The sequence below is a fragment of the Saccoglossus kowalevskii genome, chromosome 6, assembly GCF_978046115.1.
Source record: "Saccoglossus kowalevskii chromosome 6, keSacKowa6.1, whole genome shotgun sequence".
In the NCBI taxonomy this organism is placed as follows: domain Eukaryota; kingdom Metazoa; phylum Hemichordata; class Enteropneusta; family Harrimaniidae; genus Saccoglossus; species Saccoglossus kowalevskii.
In genome coordinates, this window is record NC_140646.1 from 11,333,535 (window position 1) to 11,360,397 (window position 26,863).

At 35.1% G+C, this 26,863-nt stretch overlaps 1 protein-coding gene across 1 annotated transcript; it reads right to left on the reverse strand.

Annotated features, from left to right (window-relative positions):
* Nucleotides 1-920: 920 nt before the first annotated feature.
* On the reverse strand, nt 921-26,460 carry LOC100378960 (phospholipid-transporting ATPase ABCA3-like). The gene is made up of 40 exons (XM_078008618.2): nt 26,404-26,460; nt 25,982-26,055; nt 25,813-25,853; nt 20,740-20,931; nt 19,531-19,650; nt 18,953-19,094; nt 18,738-18,855; nt 17,900-18,010; nt 17,664-17,807; nt 16,876-17,078; nt 16,473-16,673; nt 15,760-15,886; nt 15,243-15,338; nt 14,613-14,894; nt 14,255-14,373; nt 13,902-14,048; nt 13,646-13,735; nt 12,628-12,812; nt 12,051-12,374; nt 11,417-11,694; nt 11,105-11,278; nt 10,689-10,780; nt 10,307-10,511; nt 9,559-9,681; nt 8,893-9,003; nt 7,033-7,203; nt 6,684-6,794; nt 6,414-6,580; nt 5,135-5,273; nt 4,270-4,332; nt 3,875-4,079; nt 3,560-3,663; nt 3,204-3,233; nt 2,841-2,998; nt 2,682-2,748; nt 2,476-2,579; nt 2,263-2,355; nt 1,984-2,098; nt 1,574-1,699; nt 921-953 (listed from the first exon to the last, which is right to left on the reverse strand). Exons 1-40 carry the CDS (start codon nt 26,458-26,460, stop codon nt 921-923), a joined length of 5,442 nt encoding a protein of 1,813 aa, XP_077864744.1.
* Between the last annotated feature and the right edge of the window lie 403 nt (nt 26,461-26,863).

Sequence of the window (26,863 nt, forward strand, 5' to 3'; positions counted from 1 at the left end):
TGTGTTCAATTAGCTCTCATTCAAGCGACAATGCATATTTCCCAGTGGGAGTGAACGTAGTTCGAATCTGCCATTAAAAAATAGGGGTCTTTTCAGCAAAAAACGAATAACCCTTGAGTGCACACAATACACTGAGTTTCAGAACAAATCTTGCATTAGTTACAGCAGCAGAATACCACAGAAATATCAGACGAAACATGAAAACACTATATATTGTATTTTGGCCTGAACCCTCTCTATTGCAATTCCAGGAATTACTCCCATATGTGCAACCATTTTCCACCTTGGTATCACCCAACCCTGAAAACAAATTCTTAATACCACGCTGAAGCGTTTGGTAACAATGACAATTGTATTCTGTGGCCAATATGGGCCGGTTAACGTATATTGTATCAGTAAGTAGTACTATATCAATCTGAACTCGTACGTCCAAGATTTACTGGAATGAACTTTTCTAGTGCCAGGGATAATGTTTAGCTATGTCATGTTAGCAACAGAAAAACATATAGTAAAACATTATTGGGATTAACGTATAGCATTAGAAATTGTATTTTACCATCGCTTACAATGACTATATCAAACCAAACAATACACAATGCAATATTTTCATGGTTTTATTTAAGCTATATAATTATCACATGTTCTATTCTCCTAAGCAGTTGTGGCAGTTTACTTCTTCAAAAAATGAAGGCATACTGAAGCGAACATAAAAAATAGTACACTCAAGAAATTTATCAATTAACTACTGGTATTTGGCACATTTGTGTATATGAGTTGTAAATTATTCCAATACTATATACTGATAAATATATACTTCATCCTCTGCCATATCTGATTCAAAAACCTGAAGAAATTACATGATATAAAACTGTTTTGAAGAGTTCATTTCAACGACTGATCCATTCTAGACTATTGCAGTATTATGTTTGTTCTTTTGCAAAGTTGATGAAGACCTGCAAGGCAGATCCAAATACAACGCATTTAATGGTCAGCATTCACGACAGTATTGACTTATCATTCTGTCCACAGAGAATGAAATATATCCACTCACCATCCACTCACCAAGAATCCATGAAAATAACATCTCAACTTATCACAACGGAAACGTTTTATTAAACTCATCAACATGGATACATCACAGAACATGACAACTAATCGGCATGAACACGCACAGAGAGCCTGTCAACTCATCATCATATCCACATAGAAGAGGAATCTCAACCCATCTTTATACACTCATGAAAAGGGAATTACACTCGTCACTATGGACACATGGAAGAAGCATTTCTACTCATCTTCATACACTAATGGAGAGATAATCTCAACTCATTACCATGGACACATAAAAGAAACATCTCAACCAGTCTTCATACACAAATTAAGAGGGGATTACACTCGTCACCATGGACACATGGAAGAAGCATTTGAACTCATCTCCATTCAATCATGGAGAAGGAATCTCAACTCATCACCATAGCTATTAATGTCAACTCATCTCCATACACCCATGGAGAACGGAATCTCAGCTAATCATCATGATCAACACAAGGAAGTACTTTATTTGTTCATTTACCTGTTCTAGCGAGGTTTGGCTGACACTATAGTCTATTAAATGCAGTGTGTCTTTGTTGTCTTCTATTGTTCCAAATATATAAGACCAACTCAAATCTCCATTGTCGATTTGATAACTCAGCATTCCCTGGAAAATAGAAAAAAAAACATAACAATTTAAGCATTGATGTTGTTGTCAATTTATAATACATATTGCGGTGTAATATCGTTATTATTCAATTAAAACAATTTATGGCTGTAATGGAGAAAAAGTACTATAATCGAATCGAATCGATCCATGTTATTCCTGAATCAAATAAAAGACTTGCGCTAACCAATAAGGTACATAAGCAAAATAACCAGGCAGTCATTGATTCCCTTTCTACAAACAACCACACATACAATGTTCGGGCATTCTGATCTATCACTTACCATATGTTCTTCTAGCAGTTTCATACCCGGAAATGAATCCTCTAAAAACTGTTTAACCGGTGCTGTGTCAGCATCGTAATCTACTTTCACCATAAGGCTGTAACCTTTTCCAAACCTAGAGACGAGAACAAATATGATCTTTGGTTCTATTTGGGTAAGATGGGCAACACAGTAACAGGGAACACAAATTACGTATAATCATCGATGACAGTGCGTGAACCCATGTGTATAATATAGTTCTGACCAAGAAGGATTATAAGTTGTAAGGTGTTTTCTAACCTCGTCTTTAGATGTTGTGTACTTCCGAGACACTTGAACTGACCGTTGACCATGATGGCCAGTCTTGTACACAGGGCCTCACATTCCTCCATGCTATTGTGAATAAAGTCAGTGATTAAAACATTTATTTATCTATTCAATAAATAATGATTTATACTCATTTTTGTTATAAATGTTTTTTAGCAACGAAGGAATTTGTATTGCTCACTTTACCTGTGAGATGTAAGTACAACACTTCTTCCACCTTTCATTAGTCGAGTTATTGCATTCCACAAGAATCGTCTCGCCCTCGGGTCCATGCCTGCAGTGGGTTCATCCTGAAGGGTAAGATTTACAGTTATTTACTAGTTAATACATGAATGCATTTATATCCATACTGTCAACAATTCGTACGTGATGATGATGCTTACAGTACTTACCAAGAACAGGATTGGGGGATTGCCGACAATAGCTATGGCGGTGCTTAACTTGCGTTTGTTTCCTCCACTAACAGAAGAGAAATATTGATTTAATTGATTTAAATCATGGACAGCAATAAAAAGACTCATCGAACATGGCACTGAATGTAATAAAATTACCTGTAATCCCCACATAACTTATCAGCCCAATTACCGAGGTTTAGGTGAGAAATACAACTGTCCACTACAGCTTCTATGGTGTCTGTTGGTATACCACGTAGGCGAGCATACATCCTGATAAGTTCACGACCAGTCAGTTTATCTATCAAGGCATCAAACTGCACAAAACAACAACACATAATAACATCCTTCACATTTATATCATGCTACACAATACACAAACGTACAAAATAACTTTAGATTACTCGACTGATGTGCATAAAATATGAAAAAATAAATTACGGCCAGAAAGGTTATATACATAACCTAAAATGTAATTATATTAAATTACATAATAATTTTTATATACAAAGCGATTCATACCTGGGGACAGTATCCTATACGTTGCTGGACCTGTTTGAAAGAGTAATATACATCATACACGGGGTATCTTACGATTACCAGTGTAGTAGATAATTTAACAGTAGAAAAGATATGAACATAATGGGTTTTCTTTACTTAGCCGCCATGTGATGTAATACAACGTGGCGCAAATGTGTTTATGGATATAATGCGAATCAGTAGAATGTCTTGTTACTTGGTCTACTACGTCATTAATTAAACGGATTACTTATTAACGAATATATAAATACTGTGTATACGATTATGAACATTACGTAATGTTAATGTGTTACATCATTGTAACTCCAAATTATCGATAAAACAATTTATGTGCTTGCCTGTCTTCGATCCGTTAGAATATTATAACCACCCATGTAAGCAGTACCAGCACTCATGCTGAGATCGCCGGTCATCATACGGAATGACGTAGTCTTACCAGCACCTAAAGTTGAATAAAACTGCAAACTGCATATTAAAATTTATAAAATATTGCTTTCGAATATTTGCACTAATATTTGATTTGGTTAAAACATATCCTCTGAAACAGGAATAATTTCTCATTCCATCATATGAGTGTCAAAATGACGCACGCGATGACGAGAGGGAAACCCTATTTGTTTTGTTTTTTTGTCTAAAATAAACATATACATTACCATTAATTCCAAGTAGGCCGAAACATTCGCCTTTTGGTATTGTTAGACATAAATGGTTGACTACTGCTTGTCGAGATGTTTTTCTACAGCTGTCAAAAGCTCCGGTGTAAACCTTTGTCAGTTTTTTCAGAACAACTGCATACCCACTCTCTTCTGGTTTTAGCATAGCGCTGACTTTCGCCCTTTCTTCTGCCACATTCACATCCTGAAAGGAAAAACTCACTGGATTGATCATATCATATTATACTAATGGTATACTTTGAAATCCCCTGTATATTAATTGCTACTCTAAAGATATAACGATTTCTAAAGGTTTAGCTTCGAACTTGGAATATCAGACTAGAATGGCAACTGATGATTCGGGTGATTTCCCGATTAGATTCATACATACTTACATCTTCAGTAATATCGACTGAGGGTAACTCCGTTGGGGATCGTGAGGGAATGAAGAAACGCACCTATGATAATAAATAATGAGTTTAACTATAAGTAATATAACCAACTATGTAAAAGGTGATTTACAATATTGGATAGCAGATCGTATAAGGTCATGTTCATTTCTCAAACAATCAGATACTTGTAACATGATTTAATATCAATATCATACTACTACTAGTATATTATCATGGTTCTATTGTAATACAAAATCCAAACATCTGAATACAAATTGAACGTTACGATTGGTAGAAAGCAGCATTGGCAAAAGCTATCGATGCCGTGAACCATGATACTATTTTAGAAACCGTCTTTAAAGCAGGCGCAAACGAGATTCATAGGGTGACTCCCTTTGGAAAGTAATCATCAATGTTCATAAAACCCCATCAAATTCCTACAGACAGTGTATTTTTAGTATAGTCACAACAATTTTGCAATATGAAAACCGACAACAGTTTAGCCATAGTACGTTCCTAGACAAAAAATAATTAGTTCAATATCAAGTGGTGCCAGGGGAAGTGCGATTGACACAAAATGTTGCAAATTGTTTTCATAACATTAGACATCACTATATTGCAATGTTCATACTAGGGACTTTTTAGGAGTCAACTAAATTCCCGTACGAATCTTGTTTGCGCCCGCTGTAATGCTGACTGACCACATTGTGTGTTTCAGTACATACTTTGTTGCAATACTCTATTGACATTACGTCATTATATGTATGTAGGTCAACGCCCGTATGGTCAATGGCCATGTTAAATATTATTATTTAAAAGGGTTACATGATAATGTCGCACGTCTATAATACCAATGTTATATACCAACCTGCAAAAGAAGTGTCAACAGTATAAAAAATATGCCCTCCAAAAATAGATAAAAACAGTGTTGTCCGATTCCAGGCATATTCCATGCGAGAAAATTCTCTTCGTATTCAATACCGGATGCATCACACACTTGGCGATCTCTGTATATGGAACGGAACATTGAAAATATTGAGATTTGATTGAATTAGTTATTTCTTCATTGTGATTAGGCAAATCTTAATCACGTGGCCATTTCTTCAGAACATCTGCTTATTTTTGTTATATCACGGTTTGCCTCATTTATATTGTACTAACTATGCCTTTCTTTTTCCACACAATTGGTAAGTTCTTCATTGGTATCTACATTCATTCATTCTACATTGGACAGCTTATTTGCAACGAAAATTAAAGTCTTCTTTAATACTAATTAATTCGATCACAAATTTGAGACAGATACACGCATACATCGCGGCTAATATCTGAGCTGCTATGGACTAGGGTACCTCCGAGTCAATGTCACATGGTGAGAATCGTGTGGTCAAGTTATGTGTATGATCTAACTGCAAAATTGTGGTATGGTCGGAGTTTTAAAATGATATGAAAATCAAGAGATCCGAACCGGTTTCTCATTTCGAATGTGTTATATTTAAAATTTTCTCTGAATCTAAATAATGGTGCAATACATAAGAGGGATTTAATAACAAACTATATCCAAGTGTCACGCCTTAATGGTCAATGATCTGGACCTAAGCGTTATTACAATCGGGGACAGAATAGCGTGGTTGTTTCTAGTAGTGTTGTTGGAACGCTTGCCGTGCGCGTACACGTACATAGGGTGCTAAATAACCCTACTAAAAGTGTTGACTCTGAAAACGTTTAAAGGGTGGTGGTCGTCGAACCGCGCCCCGTTAGATATGGGACTTCTAGCATGGGCGGCGATCTCCGCTCTTTAACATACACGCGTGTTAATGGCGCTGCATGGTTTATTGTTTCAGCGTCAAACCTGAGTGATACAACGTCTTTCTCAGTGACTCTTAGGGATCATGCAGTTACAATGCGCATGGCTTTAAAAGACGTCACACGTGTTTCCAAAATCACACTAATTGCAAACAACATGCTATGTTGTTGTCATCGGTCGTATGAACGCAACACTGCCCCTATCGTATATTATATGGTTAATCTGACATTCTAGCTACGTTATTGCGATTCCTATGTATAACCGAACTTCTATACTAGAATTTACTTGCGTGATTCATGTAAACACGTACTATTACTTTTTAAGTGAAAGATGGAATATTTACATTTGAGAAGCAGTACACTGCTGAACAGCTGCGTCATTTTGGGCAATGTACACCAAGGCCCTACCCAAACAATGCGTTGGCAATAACATGAAAATATAGTCACAGACCACAGCTGCATCTTGGGTACTTTCCACAATAAACAGTATAAATACGGTGATAAGTGTTATCTAGAAAAAAGAGTAATAATTAAAAACTAGAATTATGGCGGTAAAAGTGTTCGACGTTGTAAAATTGGTTATGTTGGGGTTTTAACAAAAAAATGTTTCTTACCAAAGCACCCAATGAGTACAAGAGAGCTATCAAGCCATAACCAGCGAGTGGAGAGTCAAACGGCCACGACAGTACGTATGTCATCGGGGTGCTCGCCCACCCGAATAGAATCTAAAATAAACAAAATAGATCGATGATTCATTCACCAAAACTCATGAATTTATTTAAGAAGAAAATAGCACAACGTAGAGTTTTGGAAGAATATAACAGTTAATAGTTTGACATCAGTTGATTGATATAGACATATACATTCAAACGATTATATAACAGTTATATTTATATTTAAATACTATGTATTTATTCAATTTAAGTCCACAATTGTACTGAAATAAACGAAAAGAACACCTACCAAAATCAGAGTGGTTACCCCTAGATTTGGTGGCGAATAAACTGTTGGGAAAGCGCCGAACAGAATGACCAATAGAATTAGAACTATGGTGTAGTTGATCGCGTCCCAAAATAGTGTTCCGATCCAGTAGCTAATAGGCCCTAAGCCACTCACAAACTGCAATAACTTTGCCTGGTAAAAATAATACACCAAATAGCATGTAACACATGTGTGAACAGCAAATGCACTAATATATATTCTAATAATATGCATATGTTTCAATATATCCTAATAATATACATATGTTTCTATATATCCTATTAATATGCATATGTTTCTATATATCCTATTAATATACATAAGTTTCTATATATCCTATTAATATACATATGTTTCTATATATCCTATTAATATGCATATGTTTCTATATATCCTATTAATATACATAAGTTTCTATATATCCTATTAATATACATATGTTTCTATATATCCTATTAATATGCATATGGGTGTATATATCCTATTAATATGCATATATTTGTATATTATATTAATATGAGTATACTTGTATATATCTATTAACATACATATGTTTGTGTATATCCTATTGATATGCATATATTTGTATATTATATTAATATGAGTATACTTGTATATATCCCATTAATATACTTATATTTGTATATATCCTATTAATATGCATATATTTGTATATTATATTAATATGAGTATACTTGTATATATCCCATTAACATACATATGTTTGTATATATCCTATTGATATGCATATATTTGAATATTATATTAATATGAGTATATACTTGTATATTTCCCATTAACATACATATGTTTGTATATATCCTATTAATATGCATATATGCATATATTTGTATATTATATTAATATGAGTATACTTGTATATATCCTGTTGATATGCATATATTTGTATATTATATTAATATGCGTATACTTGTATATATCCATTAACATACAAATGTTTGTGTATATACTATTGATATGCATATATTTGTATATTATATTAATATGAGTATACTTGTATATATCCCATTAACATACATATGTTTGTGTATATCCTATTGATATGCATATATTTGTATATTATATTAATATGAGTATACTTGTATATATCCCATTAACATACATATGTTTGTATATATCCTATTAATATGCATATATGCATATATTTGTATATTATATTAATATGAGTATACTTGTATATATCTCATTAACATACATATGTTTGTATATATCCTATTAATATGCATATATTTGTATATTATATTAATATTAGTATACTTGTATATATCCTGATAATATGCATATATTTATATATTATATTAATATGAGTATACTTGTTTATATTCCATTAACATACATATGTTTGTATATATCCTATTAATATGCATATATTTGTATATTATATTATATTAATATGAGTATACTTGTATATATCCATTAACATACATATGTTTGTGTATATACTATTGATATGCATATATTTGTATATTATATTAATATGAGTATACTTGTATATATCCCATTAACATACATATGTTTGTGTATATCCTATTGATATGCATATATTTGTATATTATATTAATATGAGTATACTTGTATATATCCCATTAACATACATATGTTTGTATATATCCTATTAATATGCATATATTTGTATATTATATTAATATGAGTATACTTGTATATATCCCATTAACATACATATGTTTGTATATATCCTATTAATATGCATATATTTGTATATTATATTAATATGAGTATACTTGTATATATCCCATTAACATACATATGTTTGTATATCTGATTAATATGCATATATTTGGATATATGTTCTGTACTCACTTTACTGGTCTTCTCTTGAATTAAAAATGGTGCAAAGCTGGCAGAAAGAAAACCAAGTCCGAAGACGGCGCAAATGGCCAAAATAAGAGATTGTTGAGTACTATCATTGATCTGTGAAAACACGCGAAGGGTAATTGTGAATATATCTGAATATGTTAACAATAGAGGAACAATTCATCAATGCAATAACAAATTCGAATCGCAGTATTCATATAGAAAACTGTAGAGACTGTGACAAGATCGATCGGTAGGTGTGGTGTGTCAGGCTTTAGTTTCACGTGGATTTGATAGGAACAACACACTCATGTCAGTTTAAGTTTAGTGATTAGACATAATTTCACCATCACAAGGAAAAGTTGTTTTGCAGGATGTTAATTTAAATGAAACGTAATAGTCATACATATAATAGTGAATCATGGTAGGGAATTGTCCTTGGATAGAACACGTGACTATACTTAATGATGGATTTCAAAACTTTTTTCATTTGAACTCATCAGGAAACTGCGAGTATAAAAAAAACTCGATTACATGTTCAGTTCCGGTCCATACATCAAGCATACAAGGGTACATGCTAGAGCCTACAACATACAACTAGACACCACTCGACCCATGGTGAATGATTCATCAGAGAATTGGTATGGAGAATTGGTTGGTATAGCAACTTACCTCTTTTGCTGCCGATGCCGGTAGTGGATGATTAGTGACTAGCAAGTTATGACTGGTATTTGTCATATAATGTAACAGCGAGTTGTCAAGCACAGCTAAAGCTTCTACTGAAGCGTGGTATGGCTGGAACGGAGAAAAGAAAATTCTTTTTGTTCCTAAATTTTGAGATTCATATGTGTTTCATATATGAGAACTGTTATGAGACAATCCTCTATTTTTACACAAATATTTCTCATAATTACATGAGTTGAAGATATATATCTTCAACTCATGTAATTATGAGAAATATTTGATAGATATATATCTTCAACTCATGTAATTATGAGAAATATTTGATAGATATATATCTTCAACTCATGTAATTATGAGAAATATTTGATAGATATATATCTTCAACTCATGTAATTATGAGAAATATTTGATAGATATATATCTTCAACTCATGTAATTATGAGAAATATTTGATAGATATATATCTTCAACTCATGTAATTATGAGAAATATTTGATAGATATATATCTTCAACTCATGTAATTATGAGAAATATTTGATAGATATATATCTTCAACTCATGTAATTATGAGAAATATTTGATAGATATATATCTTCAACTCATGTAATTATGAGAAATATTTGATAGATATATATCTTCAACTCATGTAATTATGAGAAATATTTGATAGATATATATCTTCAACTCATGTAATTATGAGAAATATTTGTGTAAAAATGGAGGATATATAGGTACCTGGTTGCTATACCAAACTGTGATCAAAGTAGAATTTGTATTATTCTTATCGTCAACCATTGTGAATCCAGCAACATGGTCTTCAAAGTATTCACCGATAGAGCTGTCACGTAGGACGTACTCTTCAAAATACGTGTTCATGTAAGGTAGCATGTTTTCATCGGCGCCGACTGGACACTCATCATCGAAACTGTCACTATAGTAACTGTGACGTGAAATTGAAATGTTGTTTTTATAAAGTACAAATAAATTGAGATTGGCGCGCATTATAGGCGTAGTAGTTATACAATTATTACACTGTCGAAGATATGATATAACTGGTTATACGTGGATTACACGATTAAAAACGAAAGGAACACTGTAAAACAATTATAGCACCTACCCAGGGTTGGTGACACATTCTGGGCAGTTGTAATATCCGAATTCATTGACGTCAGAACACGTGTTTGTATCTTCATCTGCAGACGCGTATATCTTTCATTAAGAATGTGACACATAACAACATTCAGAAATATAATTATTAAAGTATATAAGTTAGAATGGGACCATACAATTTGTACTATTTACGTGTGTATATGTATATCGAAATTACAGGCACATTTACTAACATATTTAGGGGTCCGGAGGTAGCGGGTCGATTTATATATATTCTTTTGACCTCTTTAAATATATAAACATCGCCATTGTAAGCAGACGCCCTCCCCATTTTGCCACACTGCACTATGGGTTGGTATATATGGGCATAATCGTATGGGACGTGAGATCGATATCCTAATATAAGTAAATTTAAAAACTCACCACATCGGAACAGTATGCGTTCAACACCTGATAGGTATACGTACAACAATCCATTTCGTTTGTTAATTCTACCCCATTCACCAAGTTCCCAGAATTCTCATCGCGAATTTGAAAAACAGCGTCAGTGATATTCATGCTAGTCATCCCTTGATTAGACAAAGAACGCGATAGAAACTGCAAATATTTGATAGAATATAAAAAAAGTATATGTTGTGTTTCTTTTTTTAAATTCTAGCTGTGTGAATAAATTATTCAATATATATATTGTGTCAAATTGCCGAACTGATTCGTAAGAGTTAAGAATTTGTTTACCTCCAATAAAGGTCTGTCGTTAACATCACTCCTCAAATCGGCACAGAATACCCTTGCATCTGGATTCTCGCGGCTGATATTATGCAGGGTCAATGTCCTCAATGTTTCTTCTGACGCCAATGGCGCAATAACCATCAGCAGAAGTCCGAATAAAACAAACACCAATGGTAACATTAATTGCGTAACAATGGCTTTCTTGTCTCGTTTACTGTGGAGAAGTCTTTTGATAAAAATCGCTTTTAATTGCAGCCATTTAAGCGAAAACCCCGAGAGTATACCTGTAATGAGAAATATACTACGTCACAGAGTGCACGGGCAATACGTGGCAACACACAACGGGACACAACGTAGCGGTTTATACGGTATATACTTCTAAACATGGCAACAGCGCCTCAGGTTTAGATTCTGCATCTCATGTAGCAGCATTCCCCAGATAACACAGTGTAACGCGACGCAGTGTAACACAAGCATTACTGAGAATATAGAATGAATCGATAGACGAAACATTCAGTGTAGTTAACGTTGCGACCAACACGCTGAGACGATGTATTACACGATGACAGCTGCTTATTTGCATTATCGCGCGATCGTTTTAGTCCATGCCTCATCGCGCCAAGAAGTAAGGGTAACCCACCTTCCTGTTCATATGCATCTTGTTCAACGTCGATCTCAGTATGCGATGGATGGATCTCATTATAGCTACTTCCACTACTGCTTGCGTCTCCCGGTATTTTGCCAATTCCCGTGCCGTTCTTAGTTGTGTCATGTGCTTCGAAGGCAGTGACGTCATCGCTAAAATCAGCCCCCTTGTTGTGTAAATGGTCATTATCGTATGCTTCTAGTGTAGACGGCTCATCGTTATTTTCTTCTTCGGCCATTTGGTCAACTTTTAGAAAGACTTCCTCTAGGGTGGTGACCGAGATACCAAAACTAGCAATTCCAAGGTTTTCTCGATCGTCTTTTAAAAAATAATAGTAAGTTGCGCATCCCAATAGTTAACATATAATCAACATAATGATTTATGAGATTATAAAATTACAATGTGATGTGATGCGATGTGATGTGGCAAATGCCGTAATTCATGTAAATAGTAATCAACTACATATTATTGCCATAACTTTTAACCAAACCTCAAGTAAATTAAGCCGTTAATGGGAAGTTCAATCAACTGTAACACAGTTGTCCTCCATATACTCGATTAATATATTCACCTTCAAGCGCTTTGCACATTGCTTTGAACGATGCCGTACTTTCTCTCGGGAGAATATATGACAACTCAGCCCCTGATTCCGCTGACATCTCAGCGTGTGGTACATGCGTATGGATGCGTTTAGCAACAGCATCTAGAACACAAGACGGGGTCTTGACCAGTGTGAGGTGGTAACCGATTCCAAACCTGCATTCAAAGAGTTGTACGGTTTAACATTTCGGAACTGAACAATTGAAAAGATATATGTTGTATATATGCTTGAATTTGTAACGGTGACTATTTCATTAATAATGATTTATCACGTTTCATCATATATTTAGACATTGGGACCACATTTATACTATTAATTATTGATGTATACACTTTAACCATCATGTCACTAATCTATAAATGTACATATATATTTTTTTTATTAACTGGAGAATGCACTAAATAGCACAAGTTGTGACCTTATAGCTAGTTCGACTTCATCCCGTATATCTTGGCAGTTAAGTCTAATTAAGCAGTGTAATAATTCTCCATACTATGCAATCAATATTCCGTTAATCCAATTTGTTCATGCAAAAAGATCATGGCTGACAGTTGCAACATACGCCCTATGTTTGTGGTTTTCCACTATATAACTTTATGGTAGTTTCAAACATCAGTTAATCCGTATAATAATTCTTCAAACCTTAATGTTTTCGTGCAGCAATAAGTTTGTTTCACCAATATCATCTTTCGCAGAATGAGTAAAAGCCATGGTATAAAAATACTCCCAAATTAGTAATCACGATATCAATACATCCCAAAAAATGTCCTCATACTTTAAAAATAAACATATTCTCTTTTATTTCATAAAAGAAACCATCATTTATGTAAATAAGATTCATTGAGTCTTGAATTTGCGCTCACAAATTATGTTTGTCATATTAGTTAACTACGAAACAGATAGGCATGTATCTGTATTAAAATAAAAATATACTACAATCTGGTATATATCTTTATATCACCCGATGTAGACAGATAACCCTATTTACCTATTCTTCAAGAACAGTGACGTTCCACTGCAAATGAGATGACCACTAGCCATAATAGCAATCCTGTCACCCAGTAGATCAGCTTCATCCCTGTATTACAGAAAATTAAAACAAAATAAGTCTTAAGATTTATTCATTTATTATGGGCATCGTATAAAGAAATATCGGAATGTTATTTCGAACTTAAGTGTTTAATTATCTATGCTGCAGTACAATAATCTAGACAAGCGTTGGGATTTTTTTACGAATCACTCACATGGAATGTGTCGTGAGAATAATGGTCTTTCCGTCTTTATGTTTCAAAAGCAAATCCCAAGTAGATCTTCTAGCATATGGATCCATACCGGCAGTTGGTTCGTCCAACATCACTATCTTCGGGCGACCAATCAAAGCTATTGCTACACTGAAAAAAATCATTTATTTTAGATATTAGACGTAATAGATAGTATTCATTGTAGGTATGTATTCTGTGGCACCAGGCATCTTTGAAAAGCAGTGGAAAGGTTACATTGGTTTGAATATCCTAAAACAAGCCGTTTCTAGTTCTCTGTGATTGATTTTGTGGGGGAAATGCAGAAAATGACAACGTGTACGTTTGTTTGAACATACCTTAATTTCCTTTTCATTCCTCCAGAGAGTTCACTACTCTTGCTGTTCTCTTTGTCGACTAAATTCAGATCTTTAATCATATCTGTTATAAGTTGTTTTGCGTCGTGTCCGGTTATACCCTGTGCAATACACCATGAGTAATACATATGTAAATGAAGGTAATATATTAGAGGTGAAAATAATCACGACATCATGGCGTTGTTAGAAAACATAAATCCCGTAAGCTTTACGGATGCAAGAAGTCGTAGTTATCGCCTGCTCGCACGGTTCGGTGTTAGATCAGAAACACTTACTCAGCAAACCTGTAAAAGCACTTTGCTGAAATTTGACAATCATGGAGAAAAAGAGAAAAACTTACTTTTAAAGCCAAGAAAAATTTCAAATGTTCCTTGACTGTCAGTCGATCAAAAAGAATATTATGCTGTGGACAAAGTCCCATGTGCTGCCGGATACTGTCCATATCCGTCGCAATGTTGTAGCCATTCACCACAGCAGTTCCCGCAGTAGGCGGGAATAAACCGGTTAAGATAGACATAGTTGTCGTCTTTCCAGCACCATTGTGACCCAGTAAAGATGTGATTTGATTTTCAAACATTGTTACATTCAGATTATCGACGGCCACTTTGCTCCCAACAGAACTCTAAAAGTATTGAGACGAGAAATAAAAACAGTAAAAACTGTTGTAGGATATGCATGGTGCATCCCCATTACACGTAGTACTAATATAAATATTATCCAAACGATCATGTGACACAATTATCTGTCAGCTTCGACGTAAAACACAGATGCACCAACATTTTTATATGCTACCGAAGAAGGGTCATTGCCCGAAACTATTTTGAATAGTTACTTACGACAACGATTACCGAACATTGTGTACTATTTGCCTGACGCGGCATACAACGTAAATATTCATGTTGCCGGGCTATAATTTAAATATACATGTTGCGGAGATATAATTTACATAAATGTGGTGGTAATTACTCACGTCGTAAACCTTCTTCAGCTTTCTGATTTTAATACCAGGAGTCATATCTACTGGCTCGGGTTCGTGATTGTTGTCGTTTGTAGAATCCATTTGCATCTGTGGAGTAGAGACATTTCAAACAATGACAGTTAGTATGAGTCTAGACAATAACCCTTGTCGCGGAGAATCGCCTTGATGACCACCGTCGATATATTCATCTGTTGTAAATTGAATTGGCATGTGCTGGAATAACATTTGAGTGTTCGCTAGGTTTTAACATGCCGCATTTACCGCGGAGTAAGCGGGGAAAAATCACACATACACAGCTAATAATTCGGCTCTGTACAGTACATCTCTTACAATATTACGTTATTGCTGTTATCACATTTTCTCGCTTCTTTGATCGATTTGACAAAATGTCATGCTATAAAACTAAAATAATTTATAGTTGGTTTATATGGGTGAACCGACAACCGTACAATTTCCAAATAAACAACAATAATATTATAGTCTTCGTTTTATATACATAATTACATACCTCGTTAGCGGGTGCATTTTTATTACTAGTTTCCTCTTTCTTCGAGCCCGTCCAATACGATTTGGTGAAAGGGAAATAAAAAGGTCGTGGGATTCCAAACTCTCCGGGAAACACTGCTTCTATGTACCTACAGTTTTAAGAAGGATCGTATAAATGAGCCAAACACTGTCATGAATGATCGCGATCACTATATGCATCATCCGAATACCTCAAATTGTTGAATGTCTAAATCGAACGAAAACGTCGAGGAAACACAAATTTTCTATAAATCGCGCCCTCTATCGACGGGACACTTCTGTGCCGTCGATGTTTGACACAAAAGCGGTTGAAAGCGTCGATATCGTTATGAGTTATAGTCGTCCATCAATGGAGATGTTTGGAAAGATTTGATTACATTCTTGATACCGAACGACAACACAACGAGGTACAGCTCTTGAGTTGAACGAAATGTCCTTCACCTGTCTACGTTATTGTGACGTCACAAAAGGTCTCCATCACTAGAGGGCGCGATTTTTAGAAATGGCAGATCGTCGTTGACAATTGAACAATCAATGAATACAGTGACAGTGGTTTTAGTTGAACTTTCATAACTAAGTAATAATTGGAGATGTTGAGTTGAATATCAATATAAAATATATTGTTCTATCAGTCTACTACTATCGCTATAGACGGATGATATTCGTATTCATAATTTACAAATAGTCAGCCTTTACCATGCAATGAGACCATATAGTATGGTATCGACGACAAACATAATCCACGTGAGAAGAATGGGCACATCATATCCATGGGCCGGGGACTGTGTCAGTGTCTCCCATGTCATGCCAACATGCTGACTCTCTAACCGTGATATCGTCTGGATCGCCAGCCCAAGACAGGTATTTTGTAGAAGGCACGCTGCTACCTTCTGGGAGCTGAATTATATAAATATGCAAAACAGTTAAAAAAAAGAAAATTCTAACGCATCTTGTTTTTTTGTTTCAAAGTTACTTTTCACACAAATTTTTGAGGTGCCATCACATGACCAATATATGTAACATAAAATGTTGTTATTGCAGATTGACAAGAAATTAACTGAACACCAATTTGTAAAACTAGTATGAAGGTGATACATACGCAGTAACGTTATAGTAATCAATAAGGATGAACTCGATGACGACGTAGTTGAGATACCAGAATACGACAGCAAATACCATGGCAATCTTAGCCTTGGAGAAGAACACGCTTATAGCAAAGCCCCACATGATACCAGCGATAATCCACAGCGTTAGCAATATCAGAATACAAAGAAAGTCACTGTATCGGAACACTTCTCCCGCCTGTAAAGAGAACCCAACACTAGTGAATAATTTTTCTTTCATTTATTTAGCCGCCGTTCCGCCCTCAGCGTCAATCACGTAGTTCGCAAGTAACGCCTCCAAGCATTACGTAATTTAATCAAATATATATGAAGACGTTCAATTCAAACAAACAAATACGTAAACAAAGAAACTCGAATTGCACAAACGTATTTATAACTATTATGGTTTTGAAATTAATTTGGAGCGGTTTTGGCCAGACGATTAATTTCCTCCGGGATCCGGAGAGAAACTGCTTCCCTGTAACACAATTAAAGTTTAAAGCGGAGGGGTCGTCATATGCGCATGTGCGGGAATTGAGTTCCAAGCAACGCTAAAAACGCATACTAAAAACGCTGAGGCTCATGGGTAGACGCTTGTTTGTAGCAACGACACGCTATGGCATGCGCAGGTGACGAATCCCTCGCTTTAATTGTCGTTATTGTCTGCGCACGTTGTCCGCATTTGATTATGTCAATTGCATTTTTGTATTCTTGGGAAGCATCAAATTAACATGTCATTAAATCGCTATATTCGGACCCCCTAGGCATTTAATATATACGCTACCTTGATCAGAATCGACATGATAAGACCTGAGATCATTAAGAAGAGGAAACATTTAACGAACCATGCCGTCCAGTGCAACCAATTAGACAACCCCATCATTTTCATGCTTTCCTTCAACCGGGTTTGTTTCTCGAGCACGAGTTCCTACAAAAGTGGAGAGCATGCACATTTTATTAGTGAACACCTTTCTAAATGTAATTCTGTAATGGTTGTTTATTTAACTGCATGTAACTTACTTTGACAATGCTTGCATCCGAATAAATAAGTGATAATATCATGATTATTGGCATCAGAAACTGCATAGTGGTGATGAACGTCTCTATCCGCCATTCGGGGTAGGGATATCTCTGAAATATGTACGCAGTTAGTAGTGACGTCAGCGTTTGAATAACTATACTAGTATATGTGTAATACATATAGAATCATGATGGCGTACAGTGAGTATGGGAAATATTTTGTTTGTTACTCGGGTCATTTCGAAAGAATTACGCTGTTGATCTCATTCACCGCATTTCCCAGGCTGAACGTTCCACGGAAAGTGCCGGTACGGTTACTTCACGTCATTATACGTAAGATCGGATCCACATTTTTGTTTCGGTAACATATTCGTGTTTTTTTAAATCATATTTGCTGAATTTTTACTTCATATCATGTTTTTTTTTTCATTTAATATCTCCTGTGACAGAGACTGATATCGGAACCCTCGGTCGAGGATTGGAGAATGGCGTGACGATTGTGGCACATTGCGTGACGCTAAATATTTCTTCGCCTTACCCCTGACAATAAATTGCGAAATAATTTGTACTTTTAAATTATATATCCAGCCATTTCCCAGTGAAAACAAATAATTACAGCAACTTTCACCGTCCCGAATATGTAATAATCACCAAATACGACTTGTTTTGCGATATGCGCTGCATGACCACTGTGGCGCAACGCGTGATACGTGACCACCACGTTTTCGCTCAGCAAGTTTTACGCATACACGCCTAATAGTAATATACACACTGTGTCAATATAGAACCGCGCCCTATGTCGCTATATAACGTGTGTAACGCCGACAAGTTATGTTACCTGTACTTCCCTTCGTATGCCGACCATGTAGTCACCTGTGCCGTATTCGTCACTTTGAAATGATATAATAGTGTAATCTACCGCGTGCTGTAGCTCCATGAACTTGTCATCGTATTGACTGCAATGTAATTACACAGAGTTATTAAAAATAGTCATTTACAGTAACAATATTTCAGAGTTCAATGTCGCCATTTTATCTACGATTGTGTACTTACTGGTACTCGACCGGCACATTTAATGAATAATATGGGTACGTCTCCGTGGTAAACCAACGTGTGTCCTCACTAGATAGTCGGATCCGGTAAGGCGTGAATAAAGGCAGTACACTATCATTGGCTGGGAAATCAAATACTACAGCTGAAGTAAATAAATAGACAAAAATATAAAGTATTCACAGTCGCCACGTCATTTCGCTGCATTACTTGGTTACTTTACTCGCTTACTAACTCAACTCATGTTTGCAGAAATATATTCTGCATGTCGTTTGTGACGTCAGATGATTCGACTTGCGCATGTCTGTTTATTCGCTGTATGCCCGCGTACTTTGCATGCTATTTGAAGCCGTCCATCTGGACGGTTAATAAGGCGTTGCGTGGTGTGCGTCCTTACAATGACGGGGTGTTTTGTTGCAGTTCGAATCCCATTGCATTGCGTGTCTATATGTGCAAAATACGCCTGTAATAATTATTTGTATTCACTTCAACTCACTCAATCACCCCCGTTTACTTGTTTACTGACTGAATCGATCAATCAATCAATCAGTCAATCACGTGCATATTTAATTACCACGCACCTCCGTAATAGTTGTCAATGTCTTCAGTTATCACTTTTTCCATTTCCTCTTCAGACTCAAATTTCGTCTCAACCAGTGGTACTTGAATAAGGAGGGACACTTCTCGCATCATTCGCGTTGCTGTTCAAAATGAACCAATCAGCAACACAATGAATATATTTCCGTTGTTCTCCTTAATGTTTAAATATGATTATTTTTCGTTTGTATATTCCCACCTTGTTAAATGAGGATGATATAACAACTTAATGCTAACATTCAAGTATTTACATATCTGTCCCACCCCTGAAGTGGTAGTAGTCTATTTTAAGTGCGGACGTGAGCAATATATTGGATACTCAAGTGAAACAACAGGATTTTCTATTATTTATGTGCACGTGGTTAAAAATGCGTAAAATGCACCACAGATTATTCCTGTTTCCTATTTCAAATAAAGGATAGAGTAGCAAGTTGTAAAAGTTATAAAAGGACCCGAAATGACTTCGTAATTTGAGATTTGTTACTGTATGGTGTGCCATTAGGGCCAAAATTGAAAAACACCAATTACGTTTATATTTTTTGTTTTATTTATTCTTCTATTTTTTAATTTATCGTTCTATTCAATTTATTCTTTTATTTCTTGTTCTATTCTTCAATTTATTCTTTTATTTATTGTTTTATTCTTTAATTTATTCTTTAATTTATTCTTTTATTTATTTATTTATCTATTCTTTTATCTATTCTTTTATTTATTGGTGTTTTTCAATTTTGGCCCTAATGGCACACCATAAGTTACTGTATACAAAGTACCCACAACTCCAAAACTAGACTTGCATACATACTCTTGTTTGTTTTTTGGTGTATTTTCAATAAAAACAAAATAATATGCCCATCAAATGCTGGGAAATGTATATTACACCAAATTGTCGCGTCAGTGAACTACTTATTAATAATAATAGCAAGGGAACCTTTACAAGGTTCACAAGTCTTATGTTTGTTTCGCGATAATCAGGCTTTCATTTTTATACAATCACATAATGTTTTATTTTATTGAAAAACAACACCAAAAAAACCGAGTAACTGTGTGCAAGACTATTCAAAAACTAGGTCGAACCGGATAGTTTGTTTCAAAATTCCAGTCGCAGGAGGTATTCAGTAAACTGAAGTTTTTAAAAATACCTGTATCAAAACAATCAGCGCCATACAATAAAAAACAATGAATTACAGACTTACTGAGATCTGTTTGCGGGTACCAGGCTAGGGGGCCACACTCTTTGGTAATATTACAAAACAACTCGTTCATGTCCGGTAGTTTTGTCGGCACATCAAATGGTAGCCTCGTTGCTATTGGTAACGGTATTGGGAACGGTAGATCGGGCAATGTCCTGATTTTATCATTAGTAAAATTAGTAGGCTGATATTGAACTGAAAGATAATGACAGTTGGCCGTGACTGCTTGTTGGGATAAATTGTCGCATAAAGTAAACACAACCAAGTCTTAGATGAAGTATTGTTTAATATTCTTTATTATCAAGTGCATGGCATTTAATGTTATACGGAATATGAGGATGACTGTGAAACATTCAGAGAATTGTTTCATATAGCATGTAAATACCCCGATATTTCACACTTAGTTTTGCTCAGTGACATTAATAAGAGTATATAAATGAAATTACATTTTGATATTTAAGCTAAGCTGATGATTACAACTACATTATATGTTTCAGGTACCATGACGTATATAATAAAGAAATAAATGCATGGTTATGTCATGGGGGAACTATCGTCTTGTCTCAGTACACGTCTGCTTGAGGTACGGGATCGGAAAAGTCACTTAACTTTACAGTCAAATAGTCACACAACGAAATACGTTTTAACTCTTGTCTTTAGTCGGCCAGTCGAGTACTCTATACGAGACAACGTCCTTGGGAAAATTCCCCAAGAATCTCTCGCTTTGTGACTGTCTTGTCGAACACCTTAACCAGACTGACTCAAACTTCGTTTATTACTCATCAAAACTGAACCAATTACAAGGAAGTATAAAAACAATAAGGCGTAACCTTCAATCATACAGCCAATTACACTAAGTACTTAACACGTCATATCTTATGGATTAATCGTCCGCTATATTAATAAACTACGCATACCAAATTGTCAAAAATTGTAGTCCGGATGGCGACGGTTATATCGTAATTAGTTCCAAATCACTGAATCAATTTTCGTCCAGAACCTCGCATGAACCCATGATGTACATGATGACAGATATAACACAGCCGTTCACTAGTAACCAGCTAACCAAGTCGGTCAACAGATACGCGAAAACTAATTCATGACAGTTCCAGGAAGCGAAAATCTACAACTACCAAGAACTACCACATGTATGGCTTCACTGAAACCTGGCTAGATGATGAATCTGCTAATTTAATACCAACACCTGAGGGCTACTTTGTTTTCCACAAGTTTAGGAAAAAGCAAATCAGAGCATTGCGTAATTCAGGTGGTATCAGCATCTACATTAAACAATCTATTAAGACAATCTATTATTATTATTATTGGTATTACTGTACAACAATCTAGTGACTTCACATTGTGGTGCAGATTAAATAAAGAATATTTCAATCTTACAATCTTATGTACGGTCTACATTCCACCTTCTAACTCATCATACTATGAGAATAACAATGTTGATCCATACAGTTTACTACAGGATGAAATCAACTTCTATAAACAACTAGGTCATATAATGCTACAAGGTGATTTTAATGCTCGGACAGCTGATCTACAAGACATTATTGAAGATGATGATGACAATCATGTACCAACACCAGATTATTATTTGTGTGATACTGTATCCACTAAAAGACATAATATGGACACAATGAAAAATACTTTTGCTGATGAGTTGGTAAATATGTGCAAACAGAGTCAGTTAGTCATTCTGAATGGGAGGGCTACCGGAGATAAAATTGGACGATTTACATGTAATGAATGGAATGGTTCGAGTACAGTGGATTATTCAATTACTGACGTCTATCTACAAAAATATATCATGCATTTCAAAATACATGAGCCCAATATAGCATCTGACCATTGCCAGTTAACAACAGTCATCAAATTACCATCCTTCAAACATAATAACACTAATCAAAATATCCGATTAAAGAAGGCTCCAGGAAAATTTAAATGGTCAACAGAAACCAAAAGTCTCTACCGACTGTACTTAAAAACAGAAAAAAGTGAAAAGACTATCAATAACTTCATACAAATAAATCTCAAATACGCTTATATTCATACTGATAGCCAATGTAATATCTCAAAGAAAGAGTTACAAGCAGTAGCTAAGATCAATCAGCAAAATCCACAAGACACAGCAGTGAGACATACCTACCATTCAAAGACAAAAGCTTTTAAAAAATATGTCAAGAACTTGCAGAAACAACAAAGGAAAATCTTTCATGAGAATATTGACAAGTTGAATTCCACGACGAATAGCCAGGACTTCTCGAAAGTGATTAAAAACTACACGAAATGAATGTTAACCAACTACCAGACATTGCATATTAGGAATGGAGAAAACATTTCCAATCCATTAGTGACAATTCCCACATACCGATAAATCGACAACATGAAATGAACAACCAATTACTCACACAGGAGGAAAGCAATAATAACAACATATCCCTAAACAAGGAGATATCAACACAAGAAATTAGTAAGGCTCTCAAAAAATTAAAACTGGGAAATCTTCAGAAATGGATGGGATTCCAGCTGAAATGCTGAAGTTCAGCACTCCACTGTTAATTACTGCACTTCAAAAATTATACAATCATATCCTACACACCGGATCATATCTAGATATGTGGAATAAAAACACCATTACGCCAATTCACAAGAAAGATGACCCACTGAATCCAGGAAACTATAGGGGGATTTCAACCAGTGGTGTCATTGGTAAGATCTTCGCTATGATACTTAATGGAAGAATCAACAAACAACTTGAAGACAACAACATAATACACAAGAATCAAGCAAGTTTTAGGAAAAAACACAAGACCATAGATCATATTCTAACTTTACATACTATGGTGAAAAAATACCAGTCTAAAAATAAAAAACTGTTCTGCTGCTTTGTGGACTTAAATAAGTGCTTTGATAGTATATGGCAAACTGGTCTTTTATACAAATTGCAAATTAATAGCATTGACGGCTCATTATATAACATTATCAAAAGCATGTACTCAAATATTAAATTCCATGTCAAGCTTAATGACAAAATTACACCCGAATTTCAGACAGCCAATGGAGTCAAACAAGGATGCCCTCTTATCCCCACTTTATTCAGTATTTTCATTAATGACCTTGTTGAAGTATTATAGACTACCACTGACCAACCTGAGCTAGATAAGATAAAAATATCTAGTTTATTATTTGCAGATGATATTGTTCTTACATTAACTTCCAAGGGTGGATTACAGTTATTACTTAATGCACTTCATAATTATACTACTGAATGGGCTTGGAAGTCAACACCACTAAGACTAAGACCATGACATTTTCTAAAATCTAGCAGAGATCTGATGACACTAAACCATACCAAGACATTCACATACTTGGGTGTGACATTAAGCAGCAATAGCTCCCTGAACAAAACTATGGAGATACTCTCAGATAAGGCTTAAAAAGCAGAACGACTGATGGCTAATATTTATGATAACAATTTCAACAACTTTTTAAAATGTTACAACTATCTATTTTACTATATGCATCTGAGTTATGGGGTATATCGGTTAAGACAGAAAAGTGGGACACCACTGTTACTGAAAAATTTCACCTAAAATATTGCAGGCACATTTTGAATATTAATAATAGAAGTAGTACAATAGGCTGTAGGCTTGAAACTGGCAGGCTACCTTTAATTTCAAAGATTCAAATTGAAGCTGTCATGTACTACCAAAACATTAAAAACAATGTTCCAATTAATGTTAACTTCCATGCAGTTAAATCACTTGAAAACAACTTCTGTAAAGGATCATGGTTGGAAAACATCAACAAAATTGACGACCTGTATAAAATTGAACTCCTGACTGTTTCTAGTAATGTACCCAGAAAACTAAAAACCATTATACTAACATGTGAAGTAATAATACCAAGCGATCAGATGCCAAACTCAGATCTTACAGTCTACTTAAAAGTGATATTAGTCAAGCTAAATACCTACAACTGTTAAATAATAGACAAGATATTAGATTACTGTCTCAATTGAGACTTAGTTGTCACAAACTCAAAATAGAAGTAGGCAGACATAAGAGATCTACAATCCCACTAGGGAACAGGATTTGTGATAAGTGTAGGAGCGACAGTATTGAAGACGAAGTCCATTTTATTACAGACTGTAGCTATTACACTGATGAAAGGGATATTGTGTACACTGAATTTACCAAGGAAATCCCCACTTTCCAGTCTGAAAACAATATCAACAAGTTTATTATCATTATTAATACTAACCATCCTAAACTAATTAAAGATGTGACACGGTATCTGAAAGTGTGTTTTGAAAAACACAAATTACATTAATTTTTACTACCTAGTCTTATGTTATTTTAACGTTCTGTTATTATTATTATTTTTATTGTTATTATTATCTATGTGTAATTTCGAATATTATATACATTTCCCTGTACCAGTGCAAGATGCTGAACAAAAAAGTTCGCTTCTGTGCCGCCGCGATACAAAGTAAGCGTAAGAAATTGAATTATGTGACCCCGGACTGAGATGTGACGTATGATGGATATATTAACCTCGAGTTCACCTCACATTAGTACAGCATGGTTTATCTGATGTGTAACCCCGCCCATTTCTAATGTCAAGTTCAAAAAGTTATGCCAGCGTGAACCATGGTCGCAATAACCCCCAACACAGTAACATCTGACCACACTGTCTGTAGCAACCGAGAAGACCTGACATCCTCGGGTTGCCATGCATATTTCACCACATTGGTGTGATTTATTTTGTATATTATACATCGTTAAGAAATGAGCATATACAAATTAGACAATAAAGAGAATCGTAGTATCAGTATCCAAATTGAAGGGTGTATTTAAGTCAAAGTTTGCAAGATTTCAAGTTGAATCATGTTAGTTCTTGTCGTATTTCGCGTATTATACATTAAAACGCGCGAAATAAGCTCGACGTAATTCGGGTCGAATCGGGTACTGGTACAGACAATTAATCAGTCACGTGTTTGTAGTGTCTATATGTACAGCGATAAAAATCCAGTTCAAGTGTAAACAGTGAACTAGTACTCACCAAAACACATATCTTCGTCAAATGTGTTTTCCAGTCCGATCCTGTAGATAACATGATATATTACATAATTATAGTCATTTTAGTATAATGATATTACTAATTTTCACAGTTTTAAATCTATTTACATCTATTTTGGTATACTTTTGAAGTAATTCGGTATATCACCTACCTGGCAATAACCAACAGCATTGTTAGGGTAACCGGCGTCAGTATCTCGAACACCGTACCAATGGGACGACGCCACTAAAAGTTGAAAATATGGTAACCATTTGTATGTAGTTATATTAGGTATAAAGGTAAATGGTGATACATCCGTAATTTTTTTTTGTATTCATGCTTATCTGAATGGGAAAAACACTTATTAATGTTTAAACACATTGACATCATGATTGAACTGTAATCAACATGAGAACCACATCTGCATCAAACGCAAACTGACTCCATCCGATATATTCGTATGTATACACATACACTAGGTAATAACGACGCATCGACGCCCGAACTATTCGAATAACACCAATAATCGAAGCACATCATTGAGCTTTGTGCACAAAAGGACACACCCATAAATACGTGACATGTCTACCGTACTTGTAAGACGAAGTTTTTCCACACCAACCACTTGAACTGTCTCCACCGGACACCCATCTGAAAGGATAGGTGATGAGAGAAGGGATCTTGCGACTAGTAAAAAACAACAACTGTGAACTGCAAATAAGTTATAATCTCGATAGCATATGTGTATAACCATACGCAGTCTCCAGTCTTCGTTTAGAGTTATAGAGATCTGAAAGAAAAAAATGCCCGGATATACACAGATATCGCCTCGCTTTGGATGTCTTTTATTGTTTTTTTGTTTTTTTTGAACGACAATTGGAGACATGATTGGATGTATACATAACGGGCCCCTTCACTCACCTGTTTTGCCCGTCCATAAAACAAAAAATCGCCACTTTTATATAGATTGGCAGATGACGAAAGAGGGTTGTCTACACAAAGTTGATGACGTCACTACACAAGTTAAAGATGGCATATATATATATGGACACGT

Bases quoted from the DNA above. Each gene is read 5' to 3' on its own strand.
- LOC100378960 (XM_078008618.2), bottom strand. From the start codon at position 26,460: ATGGGTGTCCGGTGGAGACAGTTCAAGTGGTTGGTGTGGAAAAACTTC. The intron at 18,856-18,952 runs GTAAGTACACAA...ATTACATTGCAG, and splicing joins AATGTGCCGGTCGAGTACCA to TCAATACGATGACAAGTTCA. The intron at 10,781-11,104 runs GTGAGTTTTTAA...TCTTAATGAAAG, and splicing joins ACGCATACTGTTCCGATGTG to ATATACGCGTCTGCAGATGA.